Below are 23,322 nucleotides of genomic sequence, written 5' to 3'. Positions count from 1 at the left end.
TTTTTTTTAGGGACGTCTTAAGTCTTCTTTCGTATGTGATTATTGGCTTTGATGTTGGATGAATATTTGTTTCCTTTCCCTTTCAATTATCTTGTGTCAGAGGTCGAAGTAATTTCCTATTTTGCTGAATGTGGTCATATGTATTATGTAACGATGAAGTATTGGTCAATAGTATATTTATCTTCCAGTCATTATGTCACTGATTATTGCCTGGCTTTGATCATCCCTCGGTTGGTTTAAAGATACCCCCCCCCCCCCACACAAAAACGTGTAAGTTAGCCTTCGGTTTGATACACTCGCTAACATGGCAATTGTACCATTAGAATTCTTGTGAAAAACTAACTTCCAAACATTGTGGTTTCACAATATTGCTCTTACGTGGCTATTGAAATATATATATATATATATATTCCTGCTCTTCAGAAAAGTCAATTTTTATTTTAACTAACATTTAATTAAATTATAAGAAAAATATCTAGTGTATAAAAATTATACAACTAGATTCATAATTCAAAATAATTTTATACTATATATATTTTGTAGCTATAAGTAATATATTTTATGAGAAAATCTTAGTTAAAATCTAACTTCAAAAACCAAACTCAATTCTGAACTGATGGAGTAACTTGGTACCTCGATTAGAGATGCAAATGGAGAATTCCTCATCAGGAAACGGCTCCCCATCCTCGTCCCTGAACGAAAGAAAAATCCCCATCTCCGTCCTCACCGGATTGTCCAGTGTGAGTAATTTGTACTCACCGGGTTAAAATTTATACTCACCGGATTGTCCAATGTGAGTAAGAAGATGCTCACTAGATTATTCAGTGTTAACAGAAAAAAAATAGGTGGTTAGATAACAGTTAAATTTGGATATTTAACATATAAATACCCACCCACTTGGTTTCATTCAGCTCTCTTGCGACTCAATAAGTGCTCATACATTGTGTGTCATCAAGAAGTAAGAGAGTGCATTTGTGTGAACTCAAAAGTTTTTAATTAAATGTTAAAGACATCTTTAATGCTTGAAGAGTAGCAAGTGTGCATGTAGTTGTAGTCTAGGCTTGATCTTGATCAAGTGAAGCTATTGGCTTATTACTCTTGGTGGTTGATAATACCTAACCAGTTTTTGGTGATTGGAGGTATCTCGGTGAACTCTCGGAGTTCTTATGGGTGCCCCGAGAAGAGCTATGCGCTTGGTTTAATGTCCGTTAATTTGGAGATGGAGAAGTGACAATCATGAGTGAGTATTTGAGACTTCGTGACTCAAAGGGAGCGATATCCTTTGTGGATGCTCTAACGAGGACTATGGAAGAGTGCCAATTCCTCAATACCTCAGAAAAAAAATAATGTTCTCTTATCCATCTCCTTACTTTCCCGTATTTATATTTTAATATTTTACTTACAAGCTTTACTTTCTACAATTACTTTGTATTCTAGCTTACTTGTTTTTTAAATTGTCCAATTCATCTCCTCTCGAGTCATTCAATCCTGGCCCTCGCCTCGATATTGTTTTCATATTGAGGGATTAGTCTGCCATCAATGGTAGATTGGGGAAGAAGGTCAGCTGGCTGGGAGCATGCTAAGTTAGTGAATGGTGGGTCGATGGCTCAAATGTTCCGTTCATGAATATATGGACTTATACATTGTTTAACTTGATAGTCCTATGGACTGACTCTAAATTGAAGGTGAACGACTATGTATATATATATAAATTTTATATATTTGGGGTTCTCCAGTGAAACAAGAATGAAAGATGGACAACCATCCCATCCCCACCATACATGAGAGTGGCATTTTCTCCTATTAAACCCTATAAGAAAAATTAGTCTCGTTCACATCCCTTAATAGAGAAATTCCTAGTTGGGAACGAGGATCCACAGCCGTTGACATCCCCGACCTCAATCCTAGCTGGTCTGCGCCATGCGCAAATCGAGTTAGTACACGTAAGTCAACTCTCGAGCAAATATGATCGATAGATATAATATTACGATGTTAGTGATACGCATCACATGTATGCATGCGAGAAACGAGCGAGACTAATTAATCACTCCCTCTACACTTCTAATGCACATATCGTCTACCCTCTGATGCGGTGGACAACACGACCGCGCTCCGAGCCGGAGAGGGTGGCGGCACAGAGGAGGTTGGCACAGGAGCTGACCATAAGACAAATTGATTGATTGGGTTCTAATTGATTGATCATGGGGTGTTTTCGGAATTGAATGATGGTTTCCGATTTAATTGGTAATTAGTTGGGTCTGCATTTTAGGTATAAAAGGAACGGAGAGCAAATTAATTGGTAACTAGTTAAGTATGGCTAATTTATCTCTTAATTTATTTATTTATTTTTATAATTAAAATTGTTTCTATATTCGTAGCTGGTAATGAGATGAAATGATAGATGGTAAAAGTGAGTAAATTATTTAATTTTAAGATTTTTAATAGATGATAGGATAGTGTGAGAATAACTGACGTGAGAACCAACTCATATTTTATATAATAGAGATTAGTAAAGAATTTTAAATTAGTTATGATATGGTGGTACGATGTGTGATGTCATTAAAGCATTTTTGGATGTATGATCTAGGTGGATGGATGACTGAGATTTTTTAGATCCGCTAGTATAGATCTACAATCTTAGCACAAACAGCAGACGGAAAACGAGACGGCAAACGAATTGACGAATGTACAGTTGAGCTCGCGCTGCTGCTACTCCTGCTCTTCTCGGTGCGAGGGCAAGCCCTGGCTCATCATGGTGTGTGTGCTCGAAGTTGTCATCGCGTTCGACGCCGACGCCGACGCCGACGCCGACGCGTGCGACGTCGCGGACGTCGACGGCGAGCTGGTGCCGGACGAAGACCCGGCGGAGTAGTGCGAACCACGCAGACCGTGGGACCTCCGCCGGTACCGCGACCCGGGCACCCCTGGCCGCGTCGGCTCCTCGAGCGTGCTCTGCTTCTTGGACAAGATGATCATAACGCGCTTCATGTCCGGCCGCAGCCGCGGGTCGGCTTGCACGCACAGCAGCCCGATGCGAACGCACAGCTCCACCTGCTCCGGCACCGCCGACGATTTCACGGTGGGGTCAAGCAGCTCCTGGCTCCGACCCTTCCTGTACAGCCTCCACGCCTGCATGTATGGACAATGCGTGCATGTTAGTGAACCATGGATGCTGGATGAAGATGAGGAAGGTCGAGAAGAATGGACGCATGCATTGGCATTGGACACACGTACATATTCGAGAAGATTGTCGGCCTCGGAATCGAGGGGCGGGACAAAGGCGGAGTTCTTGGACCCGGAGACAATCTCGAGGACGACGACGCCGTAGCTGAACACATCGGCCTTGGTGGAGAGGTCGCCGTGCATTAGGTACTCCGGCGCCATGTAGCCGTTGGTTCCGGCGACGCGGGTGTGGACGCGGGAGTAACCGTCGCCGGCCTCAGGGAAGAGCCGGGCCATGCCGAAGTCTGCGATCTTGGGGACCCACCGTTCGTCCAGGAGGATGTTGCTGGCCTTGATGTCGCGGTGGATGATGGGCGTGTGCGCGTCCTCGTGGAGGTACAGCAGGCCGCGCGCCACGCCCACCACCACCTCGTGCCGCCGCGGCCATGTCAGCTCCGCGCGCCGTGACCGGCCTTCGTCGCTGCTGCTGCGGGCTGCACATTGCACCAAAAGGGCGAAGCAGTTTCAGAGCCACATACCGTAAAACCAATTAAATCAGAATTCTTTCGGTTCAGAATGAAAGAATCAGAAATCGGTTACAGAAGTAGTAAAACGCGTAAGGGACAGAATCTTCTCTCGGAATCTGGAAACTAGGTGGAGGGGCGCGCCCGTGAAGGTTTGCCGGCATCGTGCGCTCCATTCTAGCACCCCCAAATTATTTTCCCTTTGCTCCTCCGTTTCTCTCTTGAGCTCGCTGATGGATATCGCTCACCACCCGACGCCGGAACCCATGCGCGGCGCCCGAATGCCGACCTGGTTAAGCTGTGAGGGATGGGAAGAGCATACGTGCAAGCAGCCCGATCCGTCTCATTCGAGCCTCCCCGCTCGCCTTCGCAGCAGCAAGCCAGCGACGTGGGCGTGTGTCGATCCCTTCGTAGCTGTGCTTGCACGCGCGCCGGCGGGATGGAGATGGAGGACGCGGCGAGGCGCTGGCGGCGGTATGGTTCTGCGCGGCGGACGTGGCCTCGCTGGCCATGTTCTCCGTTTCTGTCCTTCTCCAAACGAAACAGGACAACACATAGGCCACCTTCCTCTACTCTGCTCCTCTCTCCGGTGCCCAAATCAAATCCACCACCACTGCACTCCTCTAAATCATCCACGCCGCCAACCTGCTCCTCCAAATCATCCGCCGCCCCTTCTCCTGTTCTTCTCACTCACGGCAATTCCCTCCTCTGCCTCTCAACTAGCACAGAGCACATCCACAGCCGCCTCACCCTTCTCCTCGATCCAATGTAGCAGCCATCCCAACCGTCTCCTCGCCAAATCCAAACCGTCAGCTTAGACTGTCCCCAACAATATTCCATTCATTTTGTTTCCTTCTCGATTGCCTTCCCCATTTTCATTCCCTTTATTTCCTGTTATCTCCAACAACTTCCCTTCGAGGGAAATCGCGAAGGGAAAGGAGAGAGAATCCTGAGCTAGAGGGAATGACCCTGGGAATCTCTTCGTGACGGGAACCGTGAAGGGAATCCGTTGGAGCGCTGAAGGGAACGAAAATCCCGTCGTGAAAGGATTTTGGCCCCTGAAGAGAAACCGTTGGACACAGTCTTAGGACGCAGCCAGCGCCGCAGGCCCTTCCTCTTCGGCCATAGACACAGCGCCACTATCCTGCGCCTCCCCCCACTCGACGGCAACCGCGGCGGCTCCATCGTCGGTGGCCTCGACCCAGTTGGTGCCAGACATGGTCATCGCCAACCCTGACGACCGCAGATACGCCAGCGAATGAGAACTGCAGTAGGAGGACACATGTCGCCCATCGACTCACGGAATTAGTATATAATAATAATAATAATAATAATAATAATAATAATAATAGACAGAGAGGGGCGCTGAGGCCTCCGGAGAGGCAGTTTTCCTTCCGCCATGAAAGATGTATAATAATAATAATAATGGTGGAAGTTGTTAATTTTCAACGACTATTTTCTCCACCGCTTCATCACTCTGCCTCTATGCCCACCAGCTTCTTTAAGGCTGCAGAGCATAAATTCTCGTCAAAAAAGCTCATCGACCAAAGCTCCGAACCCAAACCTCTTTTCACTGACGGAATTTGAAATCTTATGCGATTTCAGACATATGAAGATTAGGAAACGTGTATAATAATAGATACCAAACCAAGCCCTTTCGGTCGATGTTGAACTCAGCATGGGCTGAAATGCAATATGGCCTACCTGGCTCCGTCCTCCTGGCCCAGGCAACCAATGTATTTGGGTCCATCCAAGCCCAGATGAGAGAATACTTTTTGCACGAACAGTCTAACGGTTATCCAAAACCCAAAACCGCTTCACGTTCCTCTCCAAAAGGAGAAGGAAAAGAAGGAACGCCGCCCCATGCGCTACAAAATTCTTAACCAAGGCACGCTCTTCCAAGAATTATTTGCGTGTACGGTAACTCACATAGAAAGACCCACACGGGGACACGGGACACCGATAAGTAGTATCCTATTTGCTTTTACATGTCACAATTTTTAACTTTAGCAAATTTAATCCTCTGTTTTTTTTAAAAGATTTATAGATATTTAAAAATATACAATACTAGGAAAGTTTGTTTTATAATAAATCTAATACATTTCTGAGTATCTATAAATCTTTTTTAGAAAAAATAAATGATCAAATTTACTACAGTAGAATATGGTGATAAATAAAAACAAACGGAGGTAGTACTTTTTCTCGTCTCTCATGACCACACATGGGGTCAGACGGCGACGTGTCTGCCGTCGCCTCATAGGCCAGGTGAAAGAATGGAAAAGCAAACAATAACTCAAAGAAGCGCGTCCGTCCGGCGAGCGTGTGTACACGGATACAGAGGTAGCGATCAACCTGAGGCACGACGGGGTCCGACAAAGCCCAAATAATCCCATGCGCGCCCACAGTGGTCAGGAAACCAAACAAGAGCACCACAAGTCCAGGCATGCAGTGGCGCAACACAGATGCCGTGACGCACGGATGACCTTGGACGGGTCGAGAGGGAAAGCAAGCGAAGGTTTTGACCAGGTCAAAGCAATTTAATGTGGCAAAGTTGCTGGTCATTTTTTCTAGGCCATACAAAATAATGGGATATTGACCAGCAACTCGCTCACCGAATATTGACCGGCAAAAATAATAAAATAATAGCAGGCGATAACGCACGAGCGCAGCCATTCAGGCATTCCATGCCATCATGGTAGCGTTGAGCATGAAAATGTGTAACCTCAGTAGTCAACTGTACTATACAGCGGCGGACTGGTAGCGTTGGTGACTTCGTTGTGCCCGTCTCTATTACTAGTTGCAACAACCAACGTTGCATGACTTTGTACTACCAACCAGGCGTTGCAAAGAGAAGACTGGTTTGCTGGACCTTCTCCGGCCATAAATGATGGCATCAGAAGTTCGGTCGAAGCTTATGAATATGAAAAACAATTTATATAGAATTCTATTAAGAAAGATCCTCGTAAGATATTATCTATATTATTTATCTTGTAATTTAATGGTTATGCTGAAAAGAAAAAAAAAATTGAATGAATACAAGACCGTGTCTTTCGTAAAACAAAGTTCTATAAAATTTGTTTTTATAAATATGATCGTCGGTTAGTTACAAAACCTAGCAGATCTATGGTCATACACTGCTATTGTGCAGTCGTCCTTCCCAAAAGGTAAGGCTAGCCATAACAACGCGTGCTGCAACATCCAGCATCAGTGGACCTTCAGACAACCGTGCCCAACCCAAGAAACGAAACAAAGACAAGGAAGATCCCTACGTCATGCATGACGAATGCGCTAACCTTATTATTCTCGTTCGTGTATCTAGGTCCGAAAGGTCTAAAGCGTGCTCCACGTACCAGATTGACACGAGATAACATAAAATTATACCTCATGCGTATCGTCTCTAGGAATGGACGCCGGTGCTAGGGATACCTAGGTCAGGCCGGCGGTCTGATTGTACCTTGCTGGCTCAGAGAATACAATCGATCGACCAACAGATTGCTACATTACCTCAGTGGTTGGCTCGTCCCATTCATGTGACAATTAAGTTTTCGTTTTCTATGATAGAAGCACATGTGACATATTCTAGTTTAACATATGAACATCCGAACCGGCTAGACTGAGACATCCGATCATATTTTTTTTTCTGATCCTCCACTTATGGTGACCGATTTTTTCGTCGAACAAATAAAAGTCTGAACTAGAAAATTGTGCTTTATCTGGCCGTTTCCTCGCCTGAATATGAATGCGCGCGTCATTCTTTTCCTGGTGCAATATGTGTTCCATGGTGGATGTGCTTGTACTGGCAGAGAAGCGGATGGCATCTCGTCAGCCTGACCTCGCGTTCACGCAATCAAGCAAGCGTCGACCCTAATCAACGAACGACGCCGGCCTGAGCTGTAGGCAGCAGAACAGCGACTTTTCTCTGGCGCATTGATGCCCTGCATAAAATATCCCCACCAATCGCGCATCGGTCTCCTCTGTTTCGAGCACACAGATTGCACTAACCGATCTCTGGTCTCGTATACCAATTGCGTCTCTAATCTCTGCTCTACGAGCTGGTAATCACTAAGTTTCTCCGGTGTCTGATCGCACGGACCCGGAAATAATCGGCCCAATAGCGTAAAATTGGAGTAGTTAATCAACCAATCGACCGCATAATGATGGACATTACTCGTAGTGATTAAGAGAGCAATGGAATGGGACTCACGGTTGCCGGGGGAGAAGGAGAAGAGGATCTTGTCGAGGCTCTCGTTGGAGACGTATTCGTAGACGAGGAGCTTGTCGTCGGCGCCGCGCGCGCAGTACCCGATCAGGTTGACCACGTTCCGGTGCTGCACGCGGGACAGCAGCGTGGCCTCGTTCCGGAACTCCCGCGTGCCCTGCCGCGACCCGGCGCCGAGCCGCTTCACGGCCACCTCCCGCCCGTCCTCCAGCCGGCCGCGGTACACGGGACCGAACCCGCCCTGCCCGAGCTGGTTCTTCTCCGCGAACCCGCTCGTCGCCGCGGACAGGGTCTCGTACCGGAACGCGCGCTGCTCCCGCGCCGCGATCGCCTCCAGGTCCGCCTCCTCCTCCCGCCGCGCGCACTCTGAGGCGGCCCGGTCGCGGCGCGAGGAAGAGAAGGGTCGGACGAGACGCTCCAGGAGCGCCCGCGGCTTCATGGTGGCCTCCTCGGCCAGCACCCACGCGAGGGTGCGCGTTTGGTTCGGGGGCGGTGGGTTTTGACGTGCGCCGGGCAGGCGCGTGCTTGAGGCCTGGCGGCCGGTGCGGTGGCCTTCGCGGAGGTGGGGGCTTGTGAGGATGCAGTCCGCGCCGACGGTGGATTTGGCTATGGATGAAAACGAACGGGAGCGGTGGAAACCCCACTAACCTTCATTTTTTACGTTTTCTAGGAGAAAATGAAATCGAACTCGACAAAACCGGAAACGGTACTGATTTGAAACTATCCAATATAAAAATAAACCAATATAAATAATTTAAACCGAATACACGTACCTATAAAACTATAACTTTAAATATCGACATAACACATAGTTAATTCATATCAACTAAAGTAATTCATACCACACATACATATACAACGTAATAATATAAGTTTCAATTAAAAAACCATCATATTGTAACTCGAGTACTCGATACAATACACAATCACACAAAGTCACTGAGTCACAAATAGACACAGTCACACACTGATACACAATCACACATGTTACAATAATAACCTAATTAAATAGTAAAACACTGAGACAAACAATCTTTCACTCAACCTACAACTCATAAATATCATTTATTATGATATATCTTGATCACTTCATGTTTCTTCATTCTCATTCACCTACAATTGAAAAAAAAAAAGAAAATCCCAACTACAAATTCTCGATTAAAAACGGATAACAACCCTACGATCGGAAAATAACAAAACTGTTTTTATCCTATTTTCACGTAAGTCCAAAAATCCAAAAATAACAAAAAAATGTAGAAAACAGATTAGAACGGGATGAAATTTATCCCGTCCGTTTTCATCCATATGTTTGGGAGAACTTCTATCATCCTGGTTTTTAAAATTCTCGGAACCGAAAATATGAACAGATTGAAGATTTGTTAATTAGATATCTTATTTTTATTACTTTATGTTATACTACGGATTTATTCGGTAAACTCCAAATCTCACGTAAATCTCGTAGTTATCTTGGTCTGCCGAGAGTCCGCCGACCGGGGTGGAGTTGGATTTGTGGAGTTAGACCGGGGGTGCGCGCCGTTGTCGCGGTAGGAAAGTCTAGTCGACTGCGCATTGACTAACGCCGGGGTTCAGACGGAGAGATAGAGAGAGAGAGCCGCTCTCGTCCGCGGCGCGCGGTGGCATGGACGACGAGACGTGCAGGTCCCTCGCGGCCCCGCTCTCCTCGTGGAAAACCGGGAGGAAACGGGGGCACAGCCGGTTGGGTCCGGTCCCCGTCATTGTTCCTGCAAAGGAGCAGTAAGCTGTGGTCGTCAAGGCTGACCCACGTACGTTTCCCAGGCAAGCCACGCACACGTGTGGGTTTTTCTTTTTTTCTTTTTGCGAAAGGGGATTTGTATTACGAAGAAAGCGTATTGCATCCCGTCCTTTTACAGAAAGGACCCTAGAATAAGAAAAACATAGAAACACATCCAGTTCCTCTCCACCTCTTCAACATCTTCGGAGCCCTCCGCCGTGAACACACACCGGAGTCGGAGTATGGTCCACCTATCAAGTCGACGAGAGACTTCAAATCTTAGATATTCGGAAGATCCAACTCCTCAGACCTTCAACCGGGACACATATGACACCTTAAATGAGCATCGGCCGTCGTCTCGTCGAAATCGACAGAGGAAGAAGATCGGCGCCATCCACCATAAAAATCAAAGCAAGTGACCCAAAAACAAAGTCAGACGTTGCTGACAACATCAGCAACTCGAAAAAGCAACCTAACAAAAGGGTGGCCAAGAAATCCACCCTATCGCAACAAAGCAAACATATACTCATAACGTCCTGAGTTTTAACATGTAAATTTATTACAAATTTCACTCCATATTAAAAAATTAATTATTTAAACCAATATAAAACCAAGAAATACATATATATACTTGTATGTATATATTTGAATATATTATTTCTTGTTAAGTATTCCAAATAGCACCAAGATAATTTCTGAATTAATTCCTGTTTTAAATTGGTTCATATGCTTTAGTTTGAGATTTTATGGTTTTTCGTATGGAGATTTGAATTTGAATATCTCTCAAATTCAAATCTACTCTTAGATTCTATTCGGCTCAAATCCAATTCAAATTCAATTTCCTTGATTCAAATCATCTTAGGAAGCTCAAGATTCAAGTTCAAATCATAATTCAAATATATTTATTTGAAATGATCCAAATCCAAAGTAAAATTCAAATTAAAATCTCTCATCTGAATTTAATTCTAAAACCAAATTCCTTTTCCATTTTCTTTTCTTCCCTGGGTCAGATCTTCTCCCTCGCGCGACCCAGCTCCCGCGTTCACAGCCTCCTCTCGCGCGCGCCAGCTTGCCACCCGCGCTCGCCTGTGCGCGATATGCGGCGTACGCGTGTCGTGCATTCGTCGCTCGCTCGCATCTTCTCCTTCCTCACTCCAAAGAGACGCCGCGACGTGCTGTCCCGTGCCACCGCGACGGCCACCTCTCCGAGAAAATTGCCGCGACACCCCACCGCGATCTCCGCTCTCTCTTCTCTCTCGCTCTCTCTCTCTCTCTCTCTCTCTGCTGCCCATGCTCACACGCCCATATCCTGCCACCGCGCGACTTCCGCATCCACGACCGCGCGTGGACGGCGTAGAGCGCCCGCGCCGAGGAAAATATGGTGGGCACCGCTTCGCCACCTCATCACCGTGCTACCGTCGACGACCACACAACGTCATGCACTGCACCTCCTTGCCTTGCTCCCTCTTCCTCTATAAATAGAGCCGTTCGACCTCTCTCTCTCTCTCTCTCTCTCTCTATCTCTCTGTTTCCCATTTCGCCATCCACGCCACCGCGTCGCTGTCGCCATTTATGCCGCCGCACCTCCGTCGTCGCCAACCTACCACCACGTGCCGCCGAGGAGCCTCAAGACCTTGTCGCCGTTCCTGTGTCGCCGTCCGTTCGTCGGAAGCCTGACAAGCCCCCGCCCGCATCAGTAGTCGAACAGCGCCGCCACCGCCTTTTCGACAGATCACCGATCGCCGCCTTGCTCGTCGCCATTTCTGCACTCGGTGAAACTCCCGGTCCCCTCGTGCGTCCGCGTAGATAGCATGTCACCGCCCCGAGTCCTTCCTTGCCCATTTTGCTGTGTGCCGTCGTGTGTTGCCTTCCGCCGTCGTGCTTTTGCTCGTCGCTGGCGTGCTAGTGCTCCATGTGTATGGCCGCCCTTCGTGCCATGTTGCCTAGGGGCCTCAGACCCAATTTCTTTACAGGTTGGCCCCTCCCCGTGCAGGGGAGGTGATGCCCGATCCTTCCCCCATCGCTGTCTCCCCTCCGGTCATCATCTGGTGCTGCCTCCGCCATTGGCCGCCGAGTTCGCGGTATCGTGCTGAAGACCGGCGTCCATTCGTTGTCGATGAACTTCGGCGAGAACCTCCCTCCGGCGAGCTTCCCTACGTTGCACCGCCGCAAATCCCTTTCTGGAGATCTCTTTTCCCCCTCCTCCGACTGCGCACCCATCCGCACACGTGACCAGGCCGCCATCAACGCGCTGCTCAGCCTCGCCGAGTAGGCTGGCTCGGCCCAGTAGCGACCGGCCTATCTAGCTGGCCCAGTCACCCAAAGGTCATGCCCTAGTGGTTCAGCCTAGCTTCTTAGCCCATTAAAACCAGCCAGCCCAACCCGAGTGGGCTAGTATTATGTAGCCCAATATTGTGCAGCACAAGACCGACTTGGACTCGGTCCAATCCGAGCTTATTTCGGCCTAACCAGTTACTGTTCATGTGGGTCCCACTGAGTACTGTTCATGTGGGCCCAAGCTACTGTCCAGTGGTTCCCACCTGTGGATTCCACCTATGAATAGTTCTATTTCATAATTTCTCGATTTAATTTTTGATTAAATCTTCCGAGAGCGATAACTTCTCCGTTCTGGCTCTGATTTCGGCGATTCTTTCGCTGAAATTCATCTAAAATCAAGATCTACTTATCTATCACATCTGATATCTATTAGGGCTCATTTGGATTTTCATTTGGTGTTATTTAATTCTTCTCTAGTATAGTCATTATTGATAGTAGTCGCAATTACAAAGCGACTAGAATTCTGCGAGTGTTGTGCGGGAAGTGTCAGGAGCGAGGAGGATCATGACTACAACAAAGAACTCGAAGAGAACTTTGGAGAAGGCAAGTCCTATCTCCTTGATCATATTGAACCTATGTTTTCAAATAATTTACATGATCAACTTAAAATTGGACTTATATCGCATGTGCTATGTATTGTGTTTTTACAAACTATTTGTAGTAGTTATCCTATTAAACACTTGCCATGTCATAAATGTTATCGTCCAAAACACATATCACCCTAGAATTACCTGTTGTTATCTATATTAATGACAGATGACGTCTTGATATCTAGCATACTTAGGATTGAATACGTCTCCTCGGAGATGTTATTTTGAAAACCTCTCCTCAGAGATAAGATTTATTGTTATCAATGATAACTTATATAATATGAATTCTTGATGGTTATGAATTTCGTGATGGTTGTGAAATTCTTGATGTCATGTGAGATATGATGGGAGGTGTGTAAAAATAGGTGAAAACTGTTTAACGAGGGTAGGTGGAGTAGTACTCTGGTTGAGGATGCTCTTGAGGGCTTGAGTCACCTATGTGGTGTTTATGGCCAGAAGATACCTACTCTGGCCGCTTAAGGACCGAGTCTTGCGCCGTCATGCTTAGCCACCCCTGTGCAACCATACGTCCTGAATGGGAAGAACTTGACTTTTTTTCACCGAACTGAGTTGGGCATCATATTAGGAGGCTGAGAGTAGCGAGCAGTCAAGTGACTATGTGGTCCTCGTGCAGAGACCGGTAATTGATTAAAAAAGGAACCTAGCATTCAATACAAGACCACTAGTACTTGGGGGTAAATTTCGTAGAAAAACCCGGCAGGAAAGCTGTTTGAAAGGTCTCGGTATGATTCTCTCATCCGCTTGCAATGGATAGAGGCTGAGCATATTGCGTGGGTACAATGTACAGCCTCTGTAGAGTGTAAACCTATTTAGATAGCTGTGCACATGGTCATGTGCATGCGAAGGTATGGTCATGCTTGAATAGACTACATGTGCGTGTGTCTTGATGAGTGAGCGTGTGGACTAGATATCTGTGTGATGAGGTTCATGGCTCTGTGGTACTAGAAGTACACCGAATGTGATGATAGAGACTGCGGAGTGAGGTGTAGCCCCTCCCAGGACAAAAACCCCGATATAGCTTGTTCTTTGGTTTTGAACTACTTAAAATGTTTTAAAGCCAATCATATATGATACAATTGAATACATGCATAAACTATTTCATGCTTAAAACTAAACCGTAAAGCCTTACCCTTGAATTATACCTTTATGCATCTATCGACACCTTGAAGTAGTATAGGGCTTGCTGAATACCTTCCGTACTCATTCCTGCTGTTATTCAGATGAGAAAGCCGATGCTGACTTCGCCGGAGGTGAAGGCATGGATGAAGAGTAATCTTAGAAGTCACGTTTGCACCCTAAGCTGCTTGTAGCTTGAGCTTTTGCTTTCCGCTGTGTTTTGTTGGCCTCTCGGTCAGGTTTGTAATATACGGTATGGTTTGTAAACCTTTTATACTCTGAACCATAATACTTATATACAAAATTTGACTGTGATACTACTACTGTTATACTGTACGTATCAGCTACTTAATCCAGGGACTGATACAGGAGGTACACGAGATCCTGGGTTTGGGGTCTTACAATACTAATCTCCGAAGCCCATTGTTGATGAAGTGGTTGACGCCGTACCAAAGCACAGCACCGACGACGCCATCAGATCTGCAATGGAGGAACCACCTCGCGCATCGCCGAGGAAAGCAACACATGCTACACCTTCGCCAGAAAAGGGGTTACAACGGCAAAAAACCCAACCGTCGGTCCCTGGATATGCAACCATGGTTAAAAAACCGACGGTAACCGCTCAAAATTCATGATAATCGACTGTCGGTGATCTTTGAACTGGGGGTTCCCGAGTCCCGAGGCCAGGACAGCACATTGCTACGTGGCGCCATCCCTCGGGGACCATCTCCCCGAGGGCTCGAGAAAAGCCAGACTCAGGAAGGGGTGCTCGGGGTCAAGAACAGTTGGTCCCCGAGTACCCAGAGTTCCCCGAGGACCCGAGAAGAGCCAAGTCCGGGAGAGAGTGCTCGGGGCCAGGAACAACTGGTCCCCGAGTACCCAGAGTTCCCCGAGGACCTGAGAAGAGCCAAGTCCGGGAGAGAGTGCTCGGGGCCAGGAACAACTGGTCCCCGAGTACCCAGAGTTCTCCGAGGACCCAAGAAGAGACAGATCCGGAAGGGGGTGCTCGGGGCCAAGAACAGTTGGTCCCTGAGTACCCAGAGTTCCCCGAGGACCTGAGAAGCCCATTGCCGGTGGACCCCGTAAGGGCTCCACGGTGAGGTTTCAATCGATGGGAAGCCCGATGTTGCATTTAAAGGGGAGCGTGGCCGGTCATATCCAACCACTCCCCCCCCCCACGCCTGTCGTACTGAGTACGTCAGTCCCTGCCACCGCCTGGCAGGAAGGCGTAGGGACAATTAATGCGACGGGTCCCATCGCACATCACCCTGCGGGGCCTATAAAGGAAGACGGCTTGAAGATATTGTTGATGGGCTCGAGGCGTATCACCTGTCACCCTGCCGCGTCAGACCATGTCAGATCTGCTCTGATCGGGCAGGCATGCGGGGATATTCAGCGGCTGGTCGGTGCCCCCCTGCACCTGCTAAAGTTGGGGCGTAATAATCGACGGGACAGACCAAATGGCGCATTTTCAACCCCTGTAACATTAAACTGTAGACCCATAATGGTTGCTTTCCATTTATGGTTTACGAAAACTTGTGCCCCCGATCTGGGCACGCCTCCCCTCCCCTCGATAGGATAAAGGGGGGGGGGAGCACTTCGTAGAAAGAAAGTAGAGGAGAAGTTAAGGAAGTTCAACAAGTTTAGAGAGACCGGCACTTGAAAATCGAAGCTCAAGACTTGATAGATAGACAAAAAACCTTGCAACACAGAGATCCAGAGAAAATCATTCCAAGAGTATTAATAACATACCAGACACACAGGAGTAGGGTATTACGCCTCCGTGCGTCCCGAACCTGTCTAAATCCATTGTGCATTTACTCCTACTAGCCGACGATCATCCGTTCTGCCTAGATCTCATACATTCGCATTAATCCCACGTACGAGGTAGATCCAGAATCAGCCCCCTGGCTGAATCTCAAAGGGGGTCCCTCAGGATCCCCGCTTGCGATGTTCATCTACCGACACCGACCTTCTCGGTCCGGTTCAGTTTGAGAAACCGAATGGTAACCGAATTTGAATCCAAAAAATTCAAAAAATTCAAAAAAAATCTTTAAAAAAACTAGACATAATTCTAAGACCTTCTGGGAAATGTTTTTTCAAAAATAATGTCGTTTGCATCATATTCTATAGGGAGGAAGTTTGAAAAAATGAAAAAAATTGAAGCGTGCGGCTTAGTTATTAAATCATGTTAAGGAAAAATTTAACATGAAAACACATATTTTTCTTGTATAAAAAGTATTTTAAGGGAATATTTAAAATTGATTTCACTTTATTTAGAATTTTATTAATTTATCTATGATTTTTACAAAGTTCACAAGCATGAAGTGAATATGTTAAGAAACAACATTGTAATTAACTTTTTCATATCTACTATTATTTTTTCTACGTAAATCATAGTATAAATAAGCTAATGAAAGTGGTTTTACTAATTTTTGAGGTGTGATGGGTCAGTTATGAATTAATCTAGTCGCAACACATTTATACAATCATGCATGTTACAATAACTAATTCATGAGTTCATGTATTTTTAAAAGACATAGGATCATGTAAGAAGACTAAAAAAATTAGTTTCATGATTTTTGGATTAGCAAAGAGTAAACTATGCATTTAACTTGGTTTAATAAATACAATTTCTCACAGAAAATTTTGAACGTTTTTATGAGTATAAATACTTTTATCATATAGATCATGTTACAGGAAAACCAACAAAATTTGTTCCACTTGATTTGAAGCTCGGATGAATTAGTATGATTTTACAAGATTGAGATAATTTTTGGATTTTTTTGTTAAACTTCACTAAAAATCGAGAAAACTGCTCGATAAATCGAGAAAACCGAGCAGTTACCGACAATGCGGAAAATTCGAGAAAACCGCTCGATAAATCACAAAAACCGCTCGGTAACCGGTCCAAACCGACCGGTTACCGAACGGCTAAAATCGCGATTTTTTTTTTCAAATTTCAAATTTTGCCAAATAAATTTTGTCCGATTTTTTTTGAATTTTTGACCAGTTACCGCGGTAATCGCGAAGGAGAAAGATCTAAAAAAAGGGGACTTGGATAGGATTTTGACCACGATCAAAAGATAGGAGGGGTTCTCTTTCTTTCATCGCCGTCAAAAGCGAAGGCTACCGCTTGCTGCTTGCTGATCGCAGTGTTCAAAAATGACACGAAGCTAGATATGAGTAGATCTTTTCCAGTTCTTTTTGAACATCTTTCTTTGCAAGAAGCTGAAGTCAATAATGGAGGATTTGCCGGAAGAGTTCAACTACCATGTGGTGGACTTCTTCTATCTATATACGTTTGTTGTTATTTCCGGACCTGTGTTGAGACTTTGAGGCATGGCCCAGGTGTTTTTAGCGAAGCCGTCTCCTCTGCTCTACCTCTCGGACAGGTATGAAAGCAGGCAAGAATGAAATTGGACGATCTCAGCCCAGAAAGTGAAAAGAACGGGTCGGTTGCTGTTCTTGCTAGTGGCCAAGCCAGGAAAGCAAGGGGAAGCTAATACACGATGAACTGTGGACCCGAGAGGAAGAGTATAGGACTCGCACCTATATTATGAAACAGCTTTCGGTTACCACCAAAGCTCGGTAACCGAGCTCCGATCGGTAAGGTGAACCTTGTATGCAACACCCCATCTCCTCCACCTTCCAAGAGGTCGTCGGCGACGAGGAAACGATGATAACACTGTCGGAGAATAAAAGCCCCAAACAACAACAACTGCAGAAGAAAAACTAGTGCTACCTTAACTAGATCTAAGCTAATATTAGGGGTTACATACACCGGCTGCTTGAATCCTTGTTCCCCATCCCTACTGGCGTCGGAACGACCGCCGGAGGAAAGAGAGAACAGAGGAGATCGGCACGCTAGAGCGAGCGTGTGGATTTGTTTTTTAAAACATATTATAATTCATATACGTACATATATATTTGCATCACCACACAACGCACTCATACGCACGGATTGACACGATCTGAGCAACAATTTGATGAAGCTGCACCGCTGAAGAGCTCTTTTGGTACTCTAGTTACTACCCACTAACAGTACATCAATCTTTCTATATAATGATGATACACAAAATAGTACAATTTGAGAAGATTATCCAAAACTTGAGTTAAAAAAAGGAACAACAAAATGCTACTGTACAAATTGAGTAGCTGAGCTGTGGCGAACCGTGTCGTGCTCGTGCTAACAGAACAGGTACGAACCAGGCTCCGGCGGCTGATGTAGGAAACAGCAAATTTCAAGATCTGCATCTGAATTATGAAACGCAACTCAAATTTGGACCAAATCTGTGAATACTTGAGACCGATTAGATTACCCATTTTAAAGACCCCAAATCTGCGAATACCTGAGGCAGACTACAATACAAGTATCACTCCAAATCTGCTCATGAGCTCATCGGCCTGGCCTTCGAGTTGGAATTGCACGGGAGATGTACGTATCAATCAGGTTCTCAGTAGAAACTAGGACAGCAGACAGACGTACCCGTCAGCCAGTTCCGCTGGACACATACACGTTCCTAGGAAATGGGCATCTTCATACCGGTAGGCAAGATTTTGAACCTGAGCCGGAGGTCGTTGTCCACGTGGAATCGTGGATGCACAGTCACCAGTTGCCTCATGCTTGGGGAAGTATCCAAAGCTTCCTGTCTTGACCATGAACTCATGATGCGTGCCTGGCTTGCCTGCTACCAGTTCCAGGACTTGATCGCTACAAGGTCTATGCATTTTTATCTCCCTTTGATCCATCCAACATACATGATGGGTGACTGACAGTAACTGCAAATGATGCGAGGCTGACTGTAAACAACGCTATAAGGAGATCCAAAGAAGAACCATCATGGATAGGCCATGTTAACCACTTGTGTTGCAAATCTTGTTCCAACTATGATGTCAAGGAGACAAGGGATCCGCAATGATAACTAAATTTGTTTTAGTATCTTTTTTTATCTAGAAAGCTTACAAATATATGGAGGTTAGGAAGTTTATGTTTAATTCATTCCCTGTATTTGAATTGCTCAGCCACTAAACAAATGCGCTGAAAAGCCTATTTTGCCATTTCTAGATGTGATCATTACAGAAGAATGTATACGTGTACCCAGCAATGACAAGGCAAACAGTCGAGAGTCAAGACAGAATAATTGGTTCTTAAATTTAGCTCAGAATTCAAACATCCTGCAGCAAGAACTACTTTCTATTTGACAGTTGTTTCGCAATAGCATCATAAAAGAAAAAAAAAGAGAAAAAGAAAACACTCCCCAACTGCTACAGGCTAGCATTAACCTAGAACTTTCCCTGGACTTCCACAACACTCGGTTGCACGGGCTAGCAGCATTGCCGGTTGCCATTCTAAAAGATTATTGTGGAATCGTATCAGAAGCATGAATGCAAAACGAAGGCAACAGCATCCAATATTTATTCCACCGACTGTAAAAACCCCGTTTGCACATCAAAGACAGACACACAAGATCATCAAATTTGGAACACTCCCAAGAGTGATGACTGATAAGAGGAAGCTAAAGCTTCCCGTGCTTGTGGCGTGCGACCTCACCGTCGTTGGGGAAGAAGCCCATGAGCCACCCGGCCGAGTTCTGGTAGGCGTACATGAACCGCCCATCACGCCAATCAGGTCTCCCTCACCATCGACGGCCCGCGTATGGATATAGGGGTGGGCAAATAATCTAACACCCGAACAAAGAAATCGAAACCAAACCGAAGTAACTGAGTTTTACAGTTTGTTTGGTTTACGGTTTTCTGTTCGATTTCTAAAATGGTGCTAACCGATTTTCTTTTCTAATTCGGTTTTTTAATTTTTAAAAAATCAAACTAACCTAATAAACCAAATTGATGTATATACTATAGAAAACACTCCTTTTGCCCAAATCATTAAGCTCAACACAATAGCTATACCTAATTCCTCTGACCATTTCAACTTCGCAACCACCGCAGCCTGTAGCGCACTACCCCTCATGCCCTGCCTCTCGCCTACGTGGTCCCTCTTCTCTCGGTCCTTGCCTATGCGGCGAACCTCCATTTCTCCCCTTCAAGATTTCGATTACAAACAAAAATCCGATGTAATCGAACCGAAATAAATAGGTTAATTAGGTTCAATTTTTTATATTTCTTACTGTAAATTGGTTTTTAGTTTCAAAACCAAGTTTTTTATAAACTTAAAAATCCGAACCGAAATAACCTTATTAATGCGGATCCCCGGCTTGATCTGTACATTCATTAATCCCCCAAAAAAGCAGTGAGATTTGACTCGATACATAGGAGCTAGGGGTTTCAAGGTAAGCAGATGAATAAAGACCTACCGGAGAGGTAGCCAACATTGACGGAGACGGCGGCGGAGATGGTCGAGAGGCGAAGGTAGTCGAGGCCGGAGAAGTTGCTGACCACCTTGGTGAACGCCGGGTTCCGATCGACCATCGGGCACTCTGGCTTCACCAACGCGGTGATGTAAGTGTTCATCTCGTCGTTAAGGTAAGATTGGAACTTGAGAAGAAGAGGCGGCGACGGTGGCGGCCGTCGAAACTCCAATCGGATGGTTGACGGGGACCAAGTGTGTTTGAGTCGGGGACCATGTATTGGTGAAACGGTAATTCTAGGTACTATGAGGATCTCTGTGTAAAAACTTTTAGACTGCCTGTCTCAACTGATTAGGACCATGAGAGTCCAATCGAACGGTCAAGGGAGGCAGAAAATAGGACTGCGATTATTAATCGCGATCCAAATCTCAGGGGTCAAACAGTAATACGTGGTAATGTGAGGGTCTCTTATTACAAAATCGCTATAGCAGAACACCATCACGATCTTCCCTGGGAATAATCCATCGGACGGTCAGAAGCAGTGAAGATGTGGATCCCCTCATCCCCATTTTTATCCGTGATCCGCTTCCAGGTGGGCGTTAACGGTATTACGGTATAATTCGAGGACTCATAGGAAAAAAACACTGCACCACGCCACACAGGCCGATCTACACCGAGCAAGCTGGATTGGACGGACACGAGAGATGCCAAGTGTTAAGGAGAAACAACTGGCTGGCACCTCGGGCCCACATGGCAGTGGGTTGGCCGCCTTAACGCTCTGGTTCGCCTCCCCACCTCGTGCCGCCGCCGCGCTCGCCGGATTCCCGCTCGCGTCCTCCTCGCCCCTCGTGATTCCTGAGAGGTGGTTTGTTTCGGTGACCAATCCACCCGTGGGTCATGGCGTCTCTGGTTTCTCCCTCGCTCTCCCTACCCACCGTCCAGGGGCGCTCGCGCCTTGCGGCAGCGCCGCGCCGGCGATGGAGGATGTTGGTGGTGCGCGCGAAGGTGCGGGAGATATTCATGCCGGCGCTGAGCTCGACGATGACGGAGGGGAAGATCGTTTCCTGGACGGCCGCCGAGGGCGACCGCGTCGCGAAGGGCGACCCCGTGGTGGTCGTCGAGTCCGACAAGGCCGACATGGACGTGGAGACCTTCCACGACGGCATCGTCGCCGCCGTCCTCGTACCGGCCGGCGGTACCGCCCCCGTCGGCGCACCCATCGCCCTTCTCGCCGAGTCCGAGGAGGAGGTCGCGCTGGCGCTGGCGCGCGCCCAGGCCCTCTCCCAAAGCCAGGGTCAAGAACCCCCTCCTCCCCATGCCGCCGCCGCCGCGGAGGCGCCACCTGCTCCAGCGCCAGTGGCGGCTCCGACCAAGGGCATCGCGACGCCTTACGCCAAGAAGCTCGCGAAGCAGCACAGGGTGGACATCGCCGGGGTTGTCGGCACCGGGACACACGGCCGCGTCACGGCGGCTGACGTTGAGGCAGCTGCTGGCTTCAAGCCGAAGCCAAAGGTTGCTCCACCTCCACCCCCTGCCTCTGTTGGTTCCGCGCCTCCGGTGGCTGCGGGTGCAGTGCTTCCACCAGTGCCCGGTGGTGCGGTGGTGCCGTTGACGACAATGCAGACGGCGGTGAGCAGGAACATGGTGGAGAGCTTGTCAGTGCCAACGTTCCGGGTCGGATACTCCATGATCACTGATAAGCTCGACGCACTCTATGAAAAGGTGCCATTTCTATTTATCTTACGCACAGCCATAGCTTGAGGTTCTGCTCAACTGTTCATGTGTTTAGTAATTGTTGGATTGAAATGGATTGGATAGGTTAAGTCGAAGGGGGTCACAAAGACAGTGTTGCTGGTGAAGGCGGCGGCTATGGCACTCATCCAGCACCCTGTTGTGTACGCCAGCTGCAGGGATGGGAAGAGCTTCAGTTATAACAGTAATATCAACATTGCAGTGGCCGTTGCAATCGAAGGTGGCCTTCTTACGCCAGTCTTGGAGGATGCGGATAAGGTTCGTGCTTATTGCAATGGCTGTTTTGTCTCTTAAGCAATGTAGCGTTTTAGCTTGTGAGTGCATGATAGATGATACGCGCGTACTAAATAGCTTCAAAAATTTATATGGCAGTTGGATATATATCTGCTTGCGCAAAAGTGGAGAGGGCTGCTCAAGAAGGCACGCACGAAGCAGCTACAACCAACTGAATACAGCTCAGGTATACAATGTATTGTCTGTATTGTCTGGTGTGTTAACATTCATTGTTCACAGAGTTTGCTTACCTGAAGATCTGATGATGCGTAGGGACGTTTACACTGTCCAATTTGGGTATGTTCGGGGTGGATAAATTCGATGCTATCCTTCCACCTGGTCAGGTGGGTTTCTCCCTGGTGTCTAACTAGTTAGTATGGTATACTGGTAAAATTGCATTTATGCAACATGAGGACCAACAATAATTTTGTGTAAATGGCTCAATTCAGGGGGCTATCATGGCTGTTGGAGCTTCGCGACCTACTGTGGTGGCTGACAAGGATGGTTTCTTTGGTATCAAGAACGAAATGCTGGTTAGTTTGTTTATCACATCTATACTTTGTGTATGACGAAGCTCTGGTTAGTGACTGTTGTTTAGCATTCTGTCTTTTGCATGCAACTGTGAAGATCAATGTGCGCGCACCATAGCACATCTAATTGGAGGATATTCCATCATATCTACAATAGCTAACCTACAGTGATGTGTTATGAAATTTATTTTGGCGATAGGAACTACCATTGCTAGACCTTTAAGCATTTAACAACAATCCCATTAACAAAAGATAAAAAATACCATGCCATTTTGTTCGATAGTAGCAATCAACTTTCCTTGCAGCAATGCTGCTTATGATCTAACAAGTTGATCCTGACTTTTTCAGGTGAATGTTACTGCTGATCACAGGATTATCTATGGTGTTGATTTGGCAGCATTCCTGCAAACGTTTGCAAAGATTGTTGAGGATCCTGATAGCCTCACATTGTAAGGAAAAGTTCCTTACATGTCTGTGATTTGTTTTGATTCCCAATTGGGAGACAGTAGCAATAAATAATAATGCTATGGAGAGTTTGTAAAGGGCATTTAAGTAGACTAATGAGTTTCTCTCAATGTTATTTCCACAAAGAAAACTTTGTTTATAGTTTATACAAACCTTAAAACACGGGCCTGCTTGTTATCTATACCATGTTTCTTTTCCTGGATGTAGATATCCTGACTGAAGAAACCATGAATAATTCTACCCACTTAAGAGCATTAATAATGCACAAG

At 46.5% G+C, this 23,322-nt stretch overlaps 2 protein-coding genes and 1 long non-coding RNA gene across 3 annotated transcripts; 1 reads left to right on the top strand and 2 right to left on the bottom strand.

The window, feature by feature from the left end:
* Window positions 1-2,557: 2,557 nt before the first annotated feature.
* LOC133897572 (cysteine-rich receptor-like protein kinase 43) lies at window positions 2,558-8,539 on the bottom strand. The gene is made up of 3 exons (XM_062338343.1): window positions 7,891-8,539; window positions 3,235-3,656; window positions 2,558-3,129 (listed from the first exon to the last, which is right to left on the bottom strand). The coding sequence occupies exons 1-3, from the start codon at window positions 8,342-8,344 to the stop codon at window positions 2,710-2,712; spliced, it is 1,296 nt and encodes a 431-aa protein (XP_062194327.1). The 5' UTR covers window positions 8,345-8,539; the 3' UTR covers window positions 2,558-2,709.
* Window positions 8,540-17,613: 9,074 nt separating this feature from the next.
* Window positions 17,614-20,362, bottom strand: LOC133897433 (uncharacterized). The gene is made up of 3 exons (XR_009905904.1): window positions 20,040-20,362; window positions 18,075-18,504; window positions 17,614-17,979 (listed from the first exon to the last, which is right to left on the bottom strand). It is a non-coding gene; the product is annotated as an uncharacterized LOC133897433 (long non-coding RNA).
* A 421-nt stretch (window positions 20,363-20,783) lies between these two features.
* On the top strand, window positions 20,784-23,259 carry LOC133897809 (dihydrolipoyllysine-residue acetyltransferase component 4 of pyruvate dehydrogenase complex, chloroplastic-like). The gene is made up of 6 exons (XM_062338637.1): window positions 20,784-21,755; window positions 21,852-22,043; window positions 22,158-22,245; window positions 22,332-22,402; window positions 22,508-22,591; window positions 22,937-23,259. The coding sequence occupies exons 1-6, from the start codon at window positions 20,931-20,933 to the stop codon at window positions 23,039-23,041; spliced, it is 1,365 nt and encodes a 454-aa protein (XP_062194621.1). The 5' UTR covers window positions 20,784-20,930; the 3' UTR covers window positions 23,042-23,259.
* Window positions 23,260-23,322: the final 63 nt, after the last annotated feature.

Source organism: Phragmites australis, chromosome 17 (genome assembly GCF_958298935.1).
Source record: "Phragmites australis chromosome 17, lpPhrAust1.1, whole genome shotgun sequence".
Lineage (NCBI taxonomy): Eukaryota > Viridiplantae > Streptophyta > Magnoliopsida > Poales > Poaceae > Phragmites > Phragmites australis.
Note: the sequence above shows the minus strand (reverse complement) of the source record. Positions and strands in the feature narration are given on the sequence as shown.